Source organism: Lynx canadensis, chromosome D2 (assembly GCF_007474595.2).
Source record: "Lynx canadensis isolate LIC74 chromosome D2, mLynCan4.pri.v2, whole genome shotgun sequence".
NCBI lineage: Eukaryota > Metazoa > Chordata > Mammalia > Carnivora > Felidae > Lynx > Lynx canadensis.
The window spans coordinates 41411880-41431913 of record NC_044313.2 but is presented as its reverse complement, the minus strand read 5'-3'; the positions used below and the strand labels follow the sequence as shown (position 1 = coordinate 41431913).

The window sequence follows — 20034 nt, the reverse complement described above, 5'->3', positions numbered from 1 at the left end:
ATCAAAGGAAATTGAAACCTTTATCAACTGAGTGATACTCACACAAGTAGAAATCTTGCCAATTTCTCTCCACTGAAAGCGTAAAGTTGCAATTCTGCTGTTGTTTTTCACTTCGTACACTATGATGCCCTTGGCACAGATCCCCAAGGCCATCTCCCTTTCTCGTGTCATCTTCTCTGGGAGGACTCGGTGAACCAGCACACCATATTCTGGGAGTTTCTGAGTGACCTACAGCAAGAAAAAGGCCAGTTAAGAAGAGACAAGTCACACTAATCCAAAATAATGGGCTCCAAACCATTTTAACAGACACCTTGAAAAAATTTTAAAAAGAGTAGAATTGCAAACTGAGTTTAGGAAACACTGAGTCAAACAGATCTCCTTACTACAAAATTTCTCACCTCTAATATGATAGCATTTCCTATCTTATTAACCCTAGGAATCCTTTTTTCATGAAGTACCTAAAACAAAACACTTGGAACACGTTATTATGAAAATGATACAACAGAGTAATAATATTCTGAGCAAGTTTTTAGAATGCAGACTCTTCTAGGTCACCTCAAGGTAAAGGATTCCTTTTCACAATTGTGTCCACCAAGGCCTATTGCAATATTATCTCGTACAAACCCTTCATTTTATAGATTTTTACAGAAAAACTGAGTCCCAGGCACAGAAAGCAACCTTCCAGGTGGCTAGCATCACTGTTAAAGCAAGATAAGCCATGAACATCCCGCAGAAAAAAAAATGAACAATCACTGGCACTTCTCACCATGTGGCAGTGCCTTGGCCAGGTCCCCATAGCCCAAGGTCTGTCCTCAGTTTACCAGGTCAGGAGACTGAATTTTGTCAGAGCCCTGAGGGTCAATCAGAGATGGGGACTGCATCAGGCCCACCAAACTCTTAAGAGATCGGGGTATAAATTTGACGCAAATGTTTTTATGTCTGATTGGTAATCACATCTCTATCCCGGGGTCTACCACCCTCGTCTTCACCCGAAAGATTCCAGTCCTCATCAGAAGGCTGATGCACCGGGACTCACAGCAGGGACTTCTTGCTCCGGGAATTGGAAACCCTCTCCGAAGGGTTTCATTGGTGAGATCTGGTATCCCATCTCTACCCTGCAAAAGAGAGCAGTCTGCCCTGGCCAATTTCTCCCACTGCCACACGGGGTAACAAAAATAGAGAGAAATTACGACTTCTGAGGGCTCCTTTCTCAGGATCCTTGCTGTATTTTTTATTTCTGTTAATAATCTCTGCAGATAGGGTCACATGGGTGGCTCAGTTGGTTGAGCTCCTGACTCTTGATTTGGGCTCAGGTCATGATCCCAGGGTTGTGGGATCGAGCCCTGTGTCAGGCTCCACACAAGGGGGGAGCCTGCTTAAGATTCCCTCTCTCTCGCTCTCTCTCTCTGCCTCCCCTGCTCACATGCACTATCTTTTCTATAAATAATAAAATAAAATAATAATAAATAAGTAATCTCTTCAGACAGGTTCTGCTGCCTGCAGAGCCTACAGCTCTTCACATGACCTTGATTAAGTTTCTGGGCCCTGAGCCTGCTTGTTTTAACTTTGGAGACACTGTTCATCACCATCATTGTCATCAGCAGTAGCATCCAAAACACTATTTATTGAACATTGGGGCTGAAATATCCAATGGCCAGGCTAGGCATGTGCTTAAGATACTAGAGTCATCCCAAACCAATACGATAAAATTCTTTTAAATAATTTGATGTGATATTTCTAAAAAAGTGTAAAGTCTTAAAATGGTCTTCACTAGAATAAAGAGGCCTTTGCTAGACTTGCTTACATTTTGAAATTGTTTAGTATTTAATTTTATTTTTTAAAGGACGTGATCCTCAAGTACTTAGAGGGACAAAATTTTTAAGTGGTGAAGCGCCATCCTAAACGTTTCCCCTGGATGACGTCACTTAATCTTCACGTTAACCTTCACAATGATCACAACAGACAGGTGTAGCTATCTCTTTTCAAATCAGAAACCAGAGATACGCTTCGGAGTCACAAATGGAAGTACGAGTCTGATTCCTTCCGCAACTCCACTCTTCACAACTAAAATTCAGAGTTTCTGTAAAGTTTAGAAACATGGGTGCATATGCATAAGATCCTCGGGGGCATTTTCAATCTGTAAAAAATAAATAATGTTCTCTATGTCTCCATGCTCTACTAGGGAATTTTCTGTAGTGCCTCTCCTGGTCATTCCATGTTGCAGTTGCTGATTGCCCTCAGAGGGTCACTGTATTTCCAGGTGCCTAGAGGCATCTCACTATTTTCTCCTGCCCCCTATAGTAGCAGCCAGGTTTAGACCGGACCCAGGCTCTCCTGACTCCCAGCCTATGCAGCACTCTTGCTGTACTGAAAACTGTTGAAACAAACAGGCTGGTCCGTCAAGAAATTCATAACAACTCATGATCCTTTGACCCTGTAATTCCATTCCTAGGGATCCGTCCTAAGAAAATATACTGCGTAATTAAGACAAACCCTTCTCATGGTTGGTGTCGACTAGCAAGGTTGGGTTGGGGGACCAGCTGCCAGAGATAAATATTTCCTAAAGGCAATAGTGCTTTAAAAGGGATCATTAGGCAGCCTTTAGAAAGGAGATTTACAAAGCCTTTGTAATTATCTGGGGAATGCACATGTTACAATGCTAAGTGGGGTAAAACACAGGATACAGCCAGTATGATTTCAACTGCTAAAAAAAAAAAGAAAGAAAAGAAACAAAATGTCTTAATAGAATATGAAACCCCTAGTTAGGTGGGAAAAAATGGTTCCATGGCTGAAGAAGTTTGGAAAACATTGAGTAAACCTTGAACAGGTTGTTCTGGGATTAATATGCTAATGCAGTTGTGAATCTTCCAGAGTATGTTATTCAGCGTTACCCAAACTGGATTTCTGCCAAGTCTTCTCGTGGGAGATGATGAACTAGCAGAATTAGTCATCGGTGAACTGGAGGCCAAGAGGCACCATCTGATAATGGAAAAGAGGAGCCACGAGGAACTGTAATTAAATAATCCAGTGACTGTTCGTGAAGTAACTGGGCTCTGTGATGGGCTCTGAGAATTCAGGGCCCTGACATTTACAGCCTAGTAGAGGGGACAAGAAAAGTATAGAAAGGACTAAAACGTAGAGTGTCTTAGCAATATTTGTCAACAACGTTTACAACGTTCTTAACCTGAGACCCGGTAACTCCACTCATGAGATTCTATCCCTAAGAAATTAAGCACCAATGCAGCTAAAGACTTATGTAGAAAAAGTGCTAATCTCAGTATTGTTTAAGATAGTCCCCTATTAAAAACAATTTATGTGCCAAACAACAGAGTATTGAGAAAAAATTTAGGGTACACCGTGTGCTGATTTAAAATAAAGTTTCAAAATGTTGGTGAGAGGCAATTATAAAAATACACAAAACTGCATATATAATATAAACCCAATTTTAAATGTGTATGTGTATGCACAGTGTGAACGCACAGAACAAAGAATTAATGCAACAAAATATAACTGTGCTGTCTCCACAGAATTCTGAGCAAATTGTTACTTTTATCATTATGGGGGTGGGGGAGATTTTGCTTAACACACACTCACCCAAAAGAGAAGGGTCGCAATGTGCTCTGGGGGTCACAAAGCCCTCTCGTGTGGGTGTCTCACGCCCCAGGGCTGGCACACAGCCTTAGCAAGCCCAACTAGCCACCATGGGGAACTAAAAGCCAGTATTCCTCAACACTGATAAGATGGCATGCGAATGAAGCCAAATCTATTCGCTGTTTTCCAGCAATGACTGAGGCAAAGTCTTCCTGTATTTCTGCTTATGAGATGGTGGCTTCCTTCACAATCAATTTCCATCAACCAACCAGGAGAGGGAGGGACACAGAGCCAGGCAAACAAAGCTGGAGCCTCGGGAGGGGGGATCAGGTGGGCATTCTCGGTCCTACAGGGGCCCCCGCAGGCCCTAGCCCTTGGCTTCCCCCCTTGTTCTGTGGTTCTGTGGCCACCCTCCATCAGATGTGCGCTGATGGCTTTGAGGTGCGCACTTGTCCCTCATCAAAGGAAGGCCGCATCCTCTTACAAGCAGCATGCACGAATGCTGGGTTATAGAAAGCGGTGAGTGCCTTGCCATCAGGGCGTTTCAGATGAAGTGTTTGTGGACTCACACGTGCGAGGTGTTGCAGACAGTCTATTAAATGACACACCAAAAAGAAAAGGCCAGATCTCCCCTGGGCAGGTCTGCTTTCCAATGCCCATCTCTATTAAAGGCAAAAAATAAGATAAAAATAAACCATGGACATGTTTCTATCCATCTTGAGAGACTTTTGCACAGGGAAATGTATAAATTCGGAGCTTCTTTTGAAACAGCTCCTCAGCTGTAAAGGCAGCCAAGCGTCCTGCCCTGGGGAAGCCAGGGGGTCGGGGCTCCCATGTGCCCCCCTCCCAGCTCCATCTGCCCAGGGCAAAGCGCCCCTCCCTCCTATCCTGACACATTATTATTGTTTTCATCAGATAGCACACTATGCAAATCTCTGGGTCCCTGTCTTTCCTCCCCAGGAGATGCAGAACTCCCTGGCGGGCAGGGAGCAGGTTCTCTCTGTCTCCATTCCACGCAGCCCTCGGCCCAGAGCTGGTATGTTGTGGAGGGTACAAAGGCTATCCATCCTAGGATCTGTGTGTACCACAGATATCAGGGACCGGAATGCCACTGCTTTTGCTTAAGGGCTGAAGAGAGTGTGGACCAGAGCCATACCCATATGCACGGACCACACCATCTGTGCTGTGCGGAGGACAGTTGCCTGGAAGGCCAGAAACCAGAGGCCTTCCCATGGCTTTGCTTTTGGCTCGTACCCCAGTTTTGTACTTGAGTGTTCTCCCGTATGTCTCTGTGAGAAAAGTGACTGTGAACTCTGTGATTAAAGAAGGGCCCTACCATCCCCACCCCAGCCCACTAAATTTGGGGGGATCATTTCCAATATGCCACCTGCTACCAGAACAGTCTCCTTGCCCTGCAGGATGTTAGGGCTTCCTTCCTCCCAGTCTCAAGTCCCTCGCTCATACCTCCTTATGGGTCTAAGCACATCCAATCCCCCAGAGAAAGCTCCAGAGGGGAGGGCTGGCTGCATTCCCTTAAACACCAACACCCCCTCTCAAGAGTACAGAAGCCTTACCCTCAAGAACTCCAGCTCGGCATCCTCTCCCCAGAGCACAGGACTGAGACGGTGCATCTCCGAGACTTCAACTTGCAACCGGAGAGCAGTCATCCTCTCAATTAGACTCACTGGGATGTAATCTTCAACTCGAAAATAAGCTTTACTCTCTATCTGCTGGAAAGATGCAGGTAAAAAAAGGGGGGGGGGCATAGTCAAGGTGCCTTTTATGGAACTCTGAGCACAGCAGAAGCCTCTGCAACCCAAACTCCAGTTAGGGCACCAGGGCAAGGATGCTCCCTTGAAGTGCCCACCAAGGGTAACATTTTACACTGTATTAGAAGTTGGCCCAAACCATATGACATGAATAGAAGGGAGAGAAGAAAGGAGCCACCTGTTTTTGAGACCTTCTGTATGCCAGGTGGTCCTCAGAACACATTAGCTCTTTCCATCCCACAGCAATCCTACGAGGATATTTCTATTGCCACTGGCAGGATGAACAAAATGAACAAGGAAGGAAGTCATTCAACAGGGCCGAGATCACACCACTTAGTGACAGAAACAAGATTCAGTCATCCAAAGCTCTCACACCCTCCCCGATGCCACACCGCTTCCCAAAAGTCACAGCAAAACCCTAGCCCCAAAACTTTGTTCCTTTTTATGCATTTAGCATTTCCGGTCTGCATATGCTCTTAGTACACTGTCACATTCTCACAAAGGAGGTCTTGCCTATGCCGGCATCTCACCACGAGGGGATCAAGATGTTGTCTCCTGAACAAGAGATCTGAGAGCCCCACCTTACCCCAAGCCTGAACCTCCATCCAGTCTGCTCTCTAGGGAACCTGAGGCTGCCACCCTACAGTGAGCAGCTAGGAGATCAGCATCACTCGCCGTCTGATGCAGGGTTCCCTGATAAAGACTCTGGGGCAGAGAGGTATGCAGAAGTTTTGGAGGGGTAATCTCAGCTCAGGTCATGATCTCACAGTTCTTGAGCTCGAGCCCCACATCGGGTTCTGCGCTGATGGCATGGAGCCTGCTTGGGATTCTGTCTCTTCTTCTCTCTGCCCCTGCCCCGCTTTTGCTCACGCGTGCACGTGCTCTCTCTCTCTCCCTCTCTCAAAATAAATAAGCAAACTTAAAAAAAAAAAAGTTTTGGAGGGGTGGTCTTGGGGTCCACTATAAGGAATGAGGAAGGCAGAACTTTCAGAGGAAGCTGAAATTGCCCTTGTATTCCTGAATCAGCATGTCCTGGTCTTAGGCAGCCCCTCCCAGCTTAAACTTGGCCAAGTCATTTCCCCATAGGTGAGGATAATTACCCATGAGAAAGGCAGCTGGGAACTAGGAGGATCTTGCCTTCTCAAGGCTGGTGATGGGCAGGTTGGTCTGGTGAGGGGATCTGAAGGGAAGCATCCCCATTTCCTGGTATGGCACAGACCTATCCCCATGTGGCCATGGACTAAGAATCCTCAACTGAGAGCTAGCCCATGCCAGTTTTGAGCTAAGCTCAGACACAAATGGAAAGAAATTGCTCAGCAGTCTGCTGCATAAAAAAGCATTCAGAATGCTATTAGCATGGCCAAAATCCAGAATACTGACAACACCAAGTGCTGGTGAGGATTTGGAGCACCAGGAACTCTCATTCATTGCCGGTAGGAATGCAAAATGGTACAGCCACTTTAGAAGACAATTTGTCTTCCAAACATAGTCTTACCATATGATCCAGCAATCATGTTTCTTGGTATTTACCCAAGGCAGTTGAAAATGTATGTCCACACAGAAGCCTGCACGTGGGTGTTTATAGCAATTTTATTCATAATTGCCAAAACTTGGAAGCAAAAGATGTCCTTCAGTAGGTGAAATGGATAAATAAACTATAGTACATCCAGACAACAGAATATTTTTCAGAGCTAAAAAGAAATGAGCTACCAAGCCATGAAAAGACATGGGGGGGGGGAGGGAGGCGGGACTTAAATGCACATTAACTGAAAGAAGTCCATCCGAAAAGGCCACATGTTGTATGATTCCAACTATATGACATTCTAGAAAAGGCAAAACCATGGAGACAATAAAAAAAGATCAGTAGTTGCCAGGGGATGGTTGGCAGGTGGGGGTGGGGGAGAAGGAAGGACAAATATATGGAAGACAGAGGATGTTTAGGGCAGTGAAACTACTGTATGATACTCTAATTGTGAACACGTGTCATTATAAATTTGTTCAAACCCATAGAACGCTCAACACCAAGAGCGAACATGAACATAAACAATGGATTCTGAGGGACGACGACGTGTCAATGTAGGTTCATCAACTGAAACAAATGTACCATGTCGGTGAGGGATGTTGATAATGGGGGAGGCTGTGCATGTGTGGGGGCAAAGGAATACATGGGACATCTCAGTACCTTCCACTCAATTTTGCCATGAACCTACAAGCACTTAGGACCTTTGACCCAGCTAGGAATATGTCCAAGAGAAGAAGTCAATATGCAACTAAAAATGCCCTAGCAGAAGCATTTACTTCTATGTCATTCATCACAAAGAAAGATCGGAAGCAACAGGAACAGTAACAGCAGTAGTTACCACTTACGTGGCACTTCCGGGTGATGCCCGACAGGGGCGGGGATGGAGAAGTGAGCAGAGGTCCAGCCCTGCTAAGGCTCCCACTGTCATCGTCGCAGATGATGACAAGGAAGGCCGCAGGAAGGCGCGTCAGCAAGCAGAAAAGCGGAATGCAAATGCAGGCGGCAATGCTTACACCTGTATAACATCCCCACGTGTAATCAAAGGCTGGAAGGGGAGGCACCCAGAGGAAGAGCTGTTCTGTCGCATTGATGTGATGAAGGAGATTTATTTTTATACCAACGTGTCTTTGTCTCCCTTTCTAAAATGCAAATGTAATCATGTCACTTCCCTGCTTAGAATTCTGCAGCGGCTCCCAGTCTTTCACTACAGTGGTTTCCAAATTAAATTTTTCCCCCCAGCCCTAGAACCATTTATCCAACAAGATATAAGCCCCTTAGAGGGGCACACGAGGTTTTTCCCGGATCTGGCTGGTGGTGCCGCCCAGCCTCACAGCCGCCTTAGCTAGGGCTGCAGGGAAATGCCTGCAGCCCTCTCCTCCTGCCACACCGCTCCCCCCTCCCACGACACGGACACAGGCGCAGGCCCTCCTCTCTGCGTCTCCCCAAGCACCCTCTGATGCGACCACCGCAGTGCCTGGCTCACAGTGAAGCAAGGCCCTGGAAGTGAGTCCTGGCTGTGCTCTCACCAGCTTACCTAAGCTCACAGAGGCACAATTTTCCTCAACTGCCGATGCAAATAACACGGACTTTGCAGGGTTGACATAGGGCTTAGATGATACCAAGAGTAGAGCAGGCCCTCCATAAATTAGGACTGAGGGTGTGGGTGCCCAAATGAGTGGGTTTGTGTAATCTGTTGCCTTTACACATACAAGAGAAAAGGAAAGTGTCTGCCTTTGGGAGCCCACGTGGGGACAGCAGAGAGCGTCTTGGAACTGCTCTGGTCCACAGCAGTGAGAGAGGGCGAGGCTCCGTGAATCTGGGGAAGGTGCTGGAGGTGGAGGATGGCTGATAAATGGGTATACCACGCAGGCGGTGGTAAATGCTCTGGAGAAAAATGCGGCAGAGTGAGGAATAAAGAGGGCCTTGGAAGACTCTGGACATGGCTGTCCCTTCTGAAGATGTACTGGGAAGAAAGCAAAACAAGAATGCTATGGGCTAAAAAGTGTTTTTCGAACTGCAGCTTGTAACACATTAGCGAGCTAATGGTTAATGGTTCATAACCAGCATGAACTACAATAGAATAGGAAACACCAATGTGTAACAGGTACAGAAAGGGTACATCTTATTCCCTAAACTTTTGTTTCAGTTCTGTTCTATGTACATACCCACGTGGGTTGGGTTATAATGTCTATCTTTTTTTTCTTTTTCAATCCTGGGTCACAGCACAGCACATTTGAAAGCCACTGTTCTTGAGAGCCATTTTAACTTTTGAACTGGTCCTTGCTCTTAAACCCAGCTACTGAGGCAAACAGGCACACTCCCCACCCCCCACTGTGTGAGGACTAAAGACACAGATCTCCACCAAGGCGTCCAGACTCTCTGGTGGTTGCAGCTTCTCCCTCTCCGACTCCAGGTGCGTTAGCCTGCTGGGATGCCATAACCGACGCCACAGGCTGGATGTCTTCAATAACAGACATTTATTCTCTCACAGCTCTGGGGGCTAGAAGTCCAAGATCAAGGTGTTGACAGGGGTGGTTTCTTCTGAGGCCTCTCTCCTTTACTTGCAAGTGCTTATCTTCTCCCTGTCTTCACCTGGTCTCTCCCCTGTGCTCCAGCATCCCTGGTGTCTCCCTGTGAGTCTTAATCTTTTCTGATAAAGACTCCAGTCAGAATGGATTAAGACCCGACCAGAAAGCCTCATTTTAATGTAATCACCCCTTTAAAGAGCCCGTCTCCGAATATAATCACATTCTTGAGGTACCAGAGGTTAAGGCTTCAACGCATAAATTTTGGAGGAACATTCCTCAGCCTATAACACAAGGCCAGACCAAAATGACCCCAGCAGACTCAGAACTTCGGCTAAATGCAGCTCCTTTGTTCACCAAGGATGTAGCATGGCCAACCACTAAGTGCCCACTGGTGGTAGACACATTTTTAGCCATGTGCAACCATTTCTTCTCTTTCTGGAAATGGGAACCATCCTTCCTTCCCCTCAGTCCATGTATTTGCATAGTGTGAACTCTACCCTGGTTCTCAGGGTGGCCATGTAACTCAAGTCTAACTAATCAGAGCATGGCATCTCCCTGCACAGTGACTGGCTTGAGTAGCCACATGACCCCATCAGAACCAATGAGACAGAACTGTAGGATCTCCATGGCATTACTGAGAGCAGAAGAGAGAAAGAGAGAGAGACAGACCCTCCCTTTGGTGCCAGGCTGCAACCTGGAGGGTAGAATCCAAAAGCCACCGAAGGCAAAACTGAAAGAGGAGAGCACGGCCCAGAGATACAGAAGCCCAAGTCCTGTTGATGTCACTTGAATCCCTGAGCCCAGCAAGCCCTAGGCATGGTAGGACCCCAGGCCTGGAGGCTAAAAAGAGATAGGAAGAAGCTACCAGGTAAGCAGTAAAAGGACTAGAAGCCTGTCATAACGGGCAGGACCTGAACACTTCAGTCTTGCAAACCAGTAAATTACACGTTTCATTCAAGCCAATCTGAGCTTGATTTTCCATCACTTGCTATCAAGAGAGTGCTGAATCATCCCTTCTCCTGGCCAAGGGGTGTGGAGGAGATGTCAAAAAGGACCAGAGTGGGGTTCCTTCTACCTGTGGGGAGGCCAGGAAAGTTGTGAGGTTGGGGTTGGCCTTGGAGGGTACGTGAGGTGGGGATGGGTGTACAGATACTTTCCGGAAAGCAGTCAAAGGCCCCGGGGAACAGGGATTAAGCCTTTTACATTTTTCCCTTTGAGCAGTGGATTCTTCCTTCATGCAGTTCTCAGGTTCTCTCTTGAGCGTAGCTTCTCCAAGGTAAGCACTTCCTAGAGGCACCCAGCTTATGTCACATAAAGATGGCAATACCATTCAAGAGAGAGCCCAGGGGGCTGGTGGGGAGCCCACCTTGCTTGCTCACTTTTCCCTCTCCATTTCTACCGATGCAGCCAGAGATGGCCTCCACAACTGCATGCCACGTCACACTGCTGGGTCGCATGACTCAGTCTCAGTTGAGGTCTGTTGCCAAGCCCCTTTCCCTTCATCTGGAACATGGGTAGGGCCTTCCTGAACCCAGAGCAAAGTTGCACTGCTCTCTGTCACAGCTTACCTGGCTGGTCCCTCCTTCCTGTCTTGTGTCCCCACTTTGAATCCTAAATAAGTAAGTAAATCGCTTAACATCATCCCTCCTTGCTGTGATGCATCTGCAAATTAAATAGCCAGTAGCCTCTACTAACTCCCTGAGTACTGTAATATGAGACCATCATAGGCAAAATCAATCAAAGGAATATATGTGTGATTCTGTTGCAAGGACAAGGGTTTGGCCAAAAAGAGTAAAGCTCTGAGAAGCAATGTTTCCAGCAGACTCAGCACTAGCCTTGGAGTCAGACACACCTAAGCTCAAATTTAGACTTTACCATTTTCTAGCAAATGAGTCTCAGACTGTTCTTCTAGAAAATGTGAGTAATACCATGTTGCTATGAGGATTGAGTGAGTTAACACTGTGGGAAAAGTCTAGGTCAACGGTACCTACCGTTAAGAGTGATCTCTTAATAAAGGTTGTCTTTTCCTGTTGGTGATGATGAAGGGGATGGGAACTCAATAAATTAGCAAATTATTATTTTTAGGAGAAACCTCAAATTAGAAGTACATTACAATGTAGACACTTGACTTGTCCATCTTTGTACCCCCAAAGCCCAGCAAAGCACTCAGTGAAAGCTTGTTGGATGGATGGATGCATGCATGGACGCATGCATGCATGGACGCATGTGTGCATGCATGCATGGATATATGGAGGCACGGATGGATGAATGGATGCATGGATGGGTGGATGGATGGACGGATGGATGGACACATGCATGGATGCATGAATGGATATATGGGTGCATCGATGGATGAATGGATGCGTGGATGGGTGGATGGATAGATGGATAAATGGATGGATGGATGGATGGATGGATGGATGGACGCGTGCATGGATGCATGGATGGGTGGGTGGGTGGGTGGATGGATGGATGGATGGATGGAAGGATGAATAGATGGATGGATGGATGCATGGACGCATGCATGAATGCATGCATGGATGCATGGATGCATGGATGGATATATGGATGCATGGATGGGTGAGTGGATGGATGCCATTTACCTCAGTCTCAGTGGTAGGCTGAAAACTTCTCAAAGTCTCAGTCTCCACATTTCTAATAGTTCCCATCACTGCTTCTCCAATGACCCCACCACAGGCCCCAGGTTTCCACCCTCACCTCCTCGGGGTAGTTGCCAAACTCAGCCTGTAAGGCAAGGACCGCCAGCTGCAGCAGCGTCTCATCATTGCAGTACAGCTTCTCCTCCAGGATGTCTTTCCGAAGCTGCAGATAAAATTGGTGCCTTGCCTGGCTGTTCCTGGGAAAGAGACGCAGGAATAAGGGTCACTGGAATGCTGAGAGGGGGAAAGAACACTAAAACCGGAGGGTTTTCTCAGTCTGGGAAGCAGGGAAAGGAGAAAAGATGGGGTGCAAGCTAAAAGAACCCAGAGGGCGATGCCAGCAAGATGAGTGTGGTCTCCTTTACCCACATCATGCCTCCTGCCACAAGTTGAGGGCTACTGTGAGCCAAGCACTTGACACAACACCCACGGAGATGTTTGTTGCCGTGGTTCAAGTGAGAAAACTGACGCTCAGATGTTGTTTTCAGGAAGCAAAGGAATAAAGAGGCAATTACCCAACTCCGAAGCCACACATAACCCTTTCCTCCAACCCTGATCTGCTGCTCGGGGAGGGTCATTTTGGGGTCAAGGGAGAACTTTGGCTTTGAGTGGACCACGTTTGAAACAAAAGGGCAAGTTCTCATTTTGACCAGGACCCAAACACGGATTTCCCCCTGTTCTGTCATATTGGAATCTAATCAGCAAGATCGACCACAATGACTGTTGTTATTTATGCGTAATTTGCCATTCGCCAAGCACATCAGCCAGCACATACACAGGTCCCTGAAGGAACAAATGAAAAATTTTGGAGCACTCACTGGAGCTGTGCACAGCAAGTGACAAAGAACTTTATCCTCAGAAAGAGTGTGAAGGTATTTGAGGAGGTCTTCTTCTGGGGCTGCTCACTCCAGCCTTCAGGGGCTATTTTGCATAGCCTGGTTTCATCGTCCAAGAAAAAGAACTCTTTGTCTGAAACAGAGAGGGAAGGGCAGTCAGACAGACTCCACCCCTTCACACCCACAGCCCTGAGCTCTGCCCAGAAGGGTCAAACAGGAGAAAAGCAAGTCATCTGGACACCTGCTGCCACAGGACCTTTGCTGGGTCTGTGGAGGGGCCAGGAGGCAGAAACAGACAGGAGAGAGTCAAAGAAGAGGAACTCAGGCCAAGAGGAGAAATGTGATTATTTATCTCAGAGAAGATATCACTTAATAGCTGCCTTCCAGCTATTTATCTATAGAGATAAAGTAAAAAACAAAGAAATGACTATTTATTCTGCTCTTTGCCATGGGCCAGGCCCTCTGCCTCAACTGGACCATTCTTAAACTTCCCCAGCCATGGGCATGAAATGGGCTGAATGTCTGTATCTCCCCAAAGTTCTTACCCCCAATGTAATGGGGGAATGGGGAGCCTCTGGAAGGTAATTAGGTTTACCATGGGGCCTCCATGATGGGATTAGTGTAATAAAAGGAAGAGACCAGGGCTCACTTTCTCTGCCATGTAAGGACACCATGAGAAGGTGGCCATCTGCAAGCCAGGAGCAGAACCTCAAACCTGACAAAGCTCAAACCCTGTTCTTGGACTTGTCAGTCTCCAGAACTGTGAGAAATAAAGATCTGTTGTTTAATCTCCCCAGTCTATGGTATTTTGTTCTAGCAGCCCCAGCAAACTGACCGGGCTTAAGTGGAGTCATCTTTGCCTTCTGACCTGGATGTTGCCAGCTTGAAAACTCCACTCCAAGCTCAGGACTTCAACCCCTGCTGAGTTTGTCCTCCAACACTGCCAGGAGGGATGGTGAATCAGCCCCAGCCACTGCAGGCACTGCCTCCTCACCTCTGCTCTCTTCACTTGAAGCCTGACCCCCTCCCCCACTCCCTCTGGGACCTCCGCAGGCCTGCCCCAGCCCTGCTCTGCCCACACCCTTCTCCATGCGTCAGTCTCTCAGCCCAGAGGCACACTGCAGCAGGTTCCTCGGGCACAGGAGTTCTGCCAAGTTTTGGAAGGCAGACCCTTTAAGTGGATAACCAGCCTTTCTCAAAAGCTGTGTGTGCTGGAGAAAGGGAAGGAGGTCTCCAGAGAAGACAAAATAGCATTCACCGCACAGCACCCAGACCTCTGCCCCCTCTGCCCTCAGCCCTTGCTCCTGAATCTGACCACTCACACCAACTCACCCTTCCCTTGGGGCCACTTCTCCCCAGTTGATACACAGATGTCCATTACTGTTTGGCTAGCAAACCCTCCCAGTGGGTTTATTTCCAAGCCCCACACTGGGGACTTTTGAGCATTTTACTCAGAACATCCCAGTTAAGCGGCTCAAGAATGCCCACATGGAGGGGTCTGGGACACACACCTGACTGGGGAGAAACAGTCCAAGATACACACAAGGTTGGGACTCAGAACAAGCACACTGGTTTTCTTTAAGTTGCATGTTACAGATCAATAAAGATACAGTGTTTCCTAAAGATTCTTCTTTTCACACTTTACAAAAGATCGAGCCAACATCAGTCCATCACATCGAAGCATATCGTGCTCGTTCTTTTACTTGGGAGAGGGGTCTCTTGGAGGTCTGTGGAGAGCTATGGGGAAAGGGCACCCCCTACCCCATCCTGTCCCCCCGCCCCATTGGCCACTAACCAACCCCACAACAAGCTCCCGAGCCCCTCCCACTGGGGATGGGAGAATAGAGAAACACCAAGATTATGATTCCTAAGCAAGAGGGGCTGGCCAGGATTGAACCTGAGAGCCCAAATAATCCAAACTCGACCTCCTTTCCATTCTCCCACACAGCACTTAGAGAGCATCAACTACAGCAAAGGTATAATTGCGTGGCTGGAAATAGGAGTCCCTAATGGAAGGGCAGAGCTGGTAAAAGGGAAGAACTGGGCAGAACTGGGAAAGGGGAAGGTCTTCATAACGGCTCCTGGGTGGGGTGCTGAGTTCCCGTTAGTCCTGTATATTTCGATGGAAATTAAAAAAAAAAAAAAAAAAAAGTTGTTGTGGTAAAATACACATAATAAAAAAATTTTCCATCTTAACCACAGTTGAAGGTACAGTTCAGTACTGTTAAGTATATTCGCATTGCCATGCAGCTATCTTCACCACCCACCTCCAGAATTCTACTAGAACTGCCACCCTGTACCCATTAAACCACACCCCCTACTCCCCCTCCGCCCCGCCCCTGGCAACCGCCATTCTTTCTGTCTCTATGATTTTGCCTCTTCTCGGTACCTCCCCCAGTTGGAGTCATACAATATTTGTCTTTTTGCAACTGTTTTATTTCACACAGCACAGCATCCTCCAGGTCCGTCCCTGTTGTAGCATAGGTCAGAATTTCCTTCCCTTCTAAGGTGGAATATCATGTTCTATCATACGTATATACCACTCTTTGCTTACACATTCATCTGCCAATGGACACTTGGGGGTGCTTCCACAGTTTAGCTACTGCACACAATGCTGCTACACACATGGGTGCAAAAAACCTCTCTTGAAGACTCTGCTCTCAATTATTTTGGGCATGTGTGCAAAAGTGGAATTGCTGGATCATGTGACAAATCTATTTTTAATTTTTTGAGAAACCACTCTGCTGCTTTTAGCAGTGGCTGCACCATTTTGCATTCCCATCTATATGGAACTGCTTTTTTTTTTTTTTAAGTAGGCTCCAGGCTCAGTGTGGAGCCCAGAGTCGGGGGGACCCGACCTCACAACCCTGAGATCAAGACCTGAGCTGAACTCAAGAGTAGGACACTTGGGGCACCTGAGTGGCTCAGTCAGTTAAGCATCCTACTTCGGCTCAGGTCACGATCTCACGGTTCGTGGGTTCGAGCCCCACGCCAGGCTCTGTACTGACAGCTTGGAGCCTGCTTCCGATTCCGTATCTTCCTCTCTTTCTTTCTGTCCCTCCCCTGCTCACGCTCTGTCTCCCTCTCTTTCAAATATGGATAATAAAACATTAAAAATTAAAAAAAAAAAAAAAGAGTAGGATGCTTAACTGACTGAGCCACCCAGGCATCCCTACATGGAGATGCTTTTAACATTCACTTATCTAGCATCAGTGCTTTGAGACTGATCAACCAGATCGACCAGACCCAGCAAATCACAGAAACCCATAGCCTCTTACATATACGATTTCATTATAATCTCCTGCACTCCCTTGACACTTTGCAATGAGCACTTGAAGCTTCACCATGCTAACTGATGTCTAAATGCGCAAGGTGAGGCATCCCAGCCTCAAGCAATTTTCGTAGAAGGAAGAGCGTTCGGGTAACCAGGTATCTGGGTTACGTGAGGCACCAGGCCAGCAATAGGTTATGCACACACGCTTACCTTTCATGTAAGCCAAGCCAAAGTAGGTGAGCTCCCCAAGGTTGACAAAAGACATGACCGCACTGAAGACAGCTCCTGCCGTTGACATAATGTCACATTTCACCTCCAGACACTGCCCACTCAACAGCACCACGCAGAGGGCCCTGAGAGCCAAATAGGATTTCCCTTTTTTGGTCTGAAAATGATAATAGTATCAATTGTAACAATAACTTACGAGACAGGAGTCTTGACTGTGGGCTAGCTACTGTGCTAAGCACTTTATACGCATTGTCTCACTTAATGAAAAACAACCTTATGAGATAAGTATGTTAGGGTTCCCATACCGTAGATGAAAAATGAGGTTCAAAGATACTAGTTAAGGGATGACAAGCATAGGAAGGGACGGTGCCAGAATTAGTAGGAGGCGGAACTGGACCCAAGTCCGCATTCTATAAGGCTCTGCAGGGACTCTAAAGGCTGGTTGCTGAAACCCCAGCTGCCCCTTGGGCTCCGCTTCCTAGAAGGGCTTAGGCTTCTCAGGGACCTCATCCATGGATCATATGTCCCAGGGGTGTCAATCACCCTGATTCTGTTCCTCCAGCCCCCACCCCCACCCCCAGTGCACAGCAGAGAGAATAGGGGTGGGCACAGATCCAATGAGGAGATAGGAGTTAAGGGGATTGCTCTGAACCAAGAAGTTGGTCAGCAGAGCCACATCCAAAGATAAGCAGCAGCCAGACTTCTCTCTTCACCCTGCTGAGATTAATTCTAGATTCATCTGCTACCACAGCCCCACCCTGACCACAGCTGCCACTGCTCAGCCACCCATCATTCTGCCCCCACATGGGCTTGTTGCCTGTGTCTTTGCATGCAATGTCCCCTGCTTAGAATACTCCTCCTCTCCTTCCCCACATGGCAGGTTCCTACCAGTTTTTTAGGTCTGGCTCAAAATCCTTGTCTGTGGCCTGGAGGGCAGAGCCACCCACTCCCTTTTCTACTTCCATGGCACCTTGTGCTCAGAGCCCTGGCCTCTCTAAGGACATAGGCTGAGTGTCGCCTGTGTCCAAAGCCCAGCCAGGGGTCTGGCCTGGACCCCCATCCAGAAAGTCCTCATTAGAGGACAGTCATGGATATGGACACTGACATGTGTGACTTTAGTGTCATGGAGACCATGCCTGTGACCACATCACAACCCTTGTGTCACCCAGGGGCAGCCCCCACATTCCAGGGGCCAGTGTGGAACTGAGGTCCCTGTATGAAAGGGTTCCTACATGATCCTGGGCAGGGCTGATCACACAATACACTCTGAGGCACTCTGGTGCAGAGGCTAAGAGAGAGGTGTGGGGGCACCCATGTGCTCTGAAGGGCCCTCTGCTTGGGTTTAATGTTCTACAAGGGCCCCCTTGAAATTCTTAACAGTTGTGCCTTTGAACGTGTGTTTTCTAAGTGGGGCCCAATGGGACAATGAAGCTTCTGCTGCCCACCTGCCAGGACAGGTCCTGGCTGCAAACTCCCTGACACCCTGGTGCTCCAGCCCAGCCCAACCTGTCCCTCCCGCTGCCCCTTTCCACTCTCCAGGGAAGCCTATCTCTCCCCTTCTCTGCAGGGGGCTGGCTCAGGAAGGTCTCAGAAAAGCACACATACCCCCAAGACATCTTGGAGCAGAGCATGGCAGTGGCTGTCCCCACTCTGGTCTAGTATCATCAAAGCTCTTTGAGTGTGTATCAGCAGGGACAAGCCTCTTGCCCACCCTCAATCCAGACACCGAGTGCCCCTCCAGACAGAGGCTGAACCCCTTGGGGCCCACAGTCTTCCCTGGGCTGGGGCAACAGAGCTAAGGGAAAGGAGATTGACTTTTCCACCTCAGCAAATGGACGAGTATGAATATGCTAGAATGTAAGCTCCAGGTGGAAAGGACTCCATTTTGCTCACATTACATAGATCTGGGTTCTGGAGTGGGGCCTGGCCCCGACTAGATGCTCAAACAATATTTCCTGACTCATTAAGGTGACAAAGTTGAGCTGCATCTGGAAAGCCAAGCAGGATGAGCTGGAAGTAGCAGAAGGCTCGTCTTCAAGGAGAAGAGGAAGTGCTGAAGGACAGGAAGCAGGAGTGGGACTTGGCAGAGGGCTCTGGCAGGAGCCTGGAAGAGAGAGTGAGCACCCCCCCACCCAGGGCCCTCCCAGCCTGAGACCCCACTCAGGGGTCAGTCGGCCTCCAGGCCTTCCCAGCAGTGTGGTTCCCTCCCCACCCTCCACCCCTGCCCAATCAACCCAGAGGTTACCACAATTGATCCAGGCAGGTGCACAGTCACTGGGGCCTCTCCAGCCAGCAAGACGAACTCCGGCCTGGAGAACTGTGGGAAACACTCGGAGTCACTCGTGGTCAGAAGAGAAGTCACATTCCAGGGATCTGTGCCCCCCCCCCCAATTCTGGGACTGGGCTTCCCCCATGGGCTCATCTCCCCTCATCCCCTATCTATCCCCCCTTCCCCACAGCCAGCAGGAAATAGACTCCAGGGAAATGGGGCTCAACTGGGCTGAGGCCCCACCTAGGCTGGACATTTCAAAGCCAAAGTCTTAACGGTGAGTATAGTGCTCTTATGTTGGGTGTCTCCTTCATTATATGTTTCATAATTCACGCATCATTACATAATCTTTTATATGTGTCAAAATCATAAAACACATTATATGAGACAAATAGATATTAAACGCAAGAGATTTTCTAAAGTAAAAATACCTTTAGATTTAAGTTTGAGGAAACATTTTCCTAGCTCTGCAGTGTTGAGTCACTAAGGTACATGGGCAGCTCTTCCCAATTGCATATTGTTTGTATCACGCTTGTGACCGGGAAATACTCTGATAACCATCGCTGTTTAGACCTAGCCATCATCCTGTGGGGTGATTATTCTCGACGCATTGGGCAGGAAATTGAGGCTCCAAGAGGTTAAGAAACTTGCCCAAATCTAACACCAGAGAGTGATAGGATTGGGTGGGCCCACAAATGTGTCCCCCAAAAGAATCAACAAGACTCGTGTCTCAAAAGGGCAGCTGGCACGTGACTTGTGTCCTGTAAGAGTTTCCAGTAGAAGCGTCCTTAGTGAGTGATCATGAAGAAAAATCAAAGAAGGTGAAAAAGGCCTCCTTGACCCTGTCTACATCCCCCCCTGCCCCCCCACCAACCAAGCTCATGAGAACCTGCGAGTGGCCTCTGAGGGCATCAGGGCCTGGCGGAGAGCGTGGGAGCTGAAAGTCACAAGGGGGAGGATGTCCTGAAGCTGCTCTAGGCTCAACTACTCTCGAATTAAAGAGCTTTAAGCAAATCTCTCTGCAACAGACAAAGGTTTTCTGGGGGCACCTGAGTCTGATCCCCAAAGGGATCTAGATGCACTGGCAGAACGCCTGGCAAAGGCAGCCTCCTCAGCAAGCAGCCAGCCCAGCGGGGGTGCGTCCTTGCTCTAGGGGGCCCTGATCCCCTCGGGATCACTGAGGGCTTGTGTGATTATTAAGACAATTTTTCAGCTCATGGCAGTGTTGTTCAAGGAACGGGGGTGCTTCTCTTCTAACCACCACAAGTGGCTGGTTCCAGGGCTGTGTCCGGCAGAAGGTGCACCCTGGACCACCCCTGATCTCACCCTCCAGCGCAGGCTTAGTAAGCTGGACCCT

The 20034-nt window shown here is 48.1% G+C and overlaps 1 protein-coding gene across 2 annotated transcripts in view; it reads right to left on the bottom strand.

Annotated features, from left to right (window-relative positions):
• The window catches only part of FRMPD2 (FERM and PDZ domain containing 2), a 101270-nt gene that overhangs the window by 52766 nt on the left and 28470 nt on the right, over positions 1 to 20034 (bottom strand). For both annotated transcript variants that reach the window (XM_030335233.1, XM_030335238.1), the window contains exons 9-14: positions 18654 to 18725; positions 16391 to 16565; positions 12889 to 13039; positions 12129 to 12267; positions 5166 to 5321; positions 43 to 228 (exon numbers count right to left, since the gene is read on the bottom strand). In XM_030335233.1, the coding sequence (XP_030191093.1) occupies positions 43 to 228; positions 5166 to 5321; positions 12129 to 12267; positions 12889 to 13039; positions 16391 to 16565; positions 18654 to 18725 (879 nt within the window). The remainder of the gene's footprint in view (positions 1 to 42; positions 229 to 5165; positions 5322 to 12128; positions 12268 to 12888; positions 13040 to 16390; positions 16566 to 18653; positions 18726 to 20034) is intronic.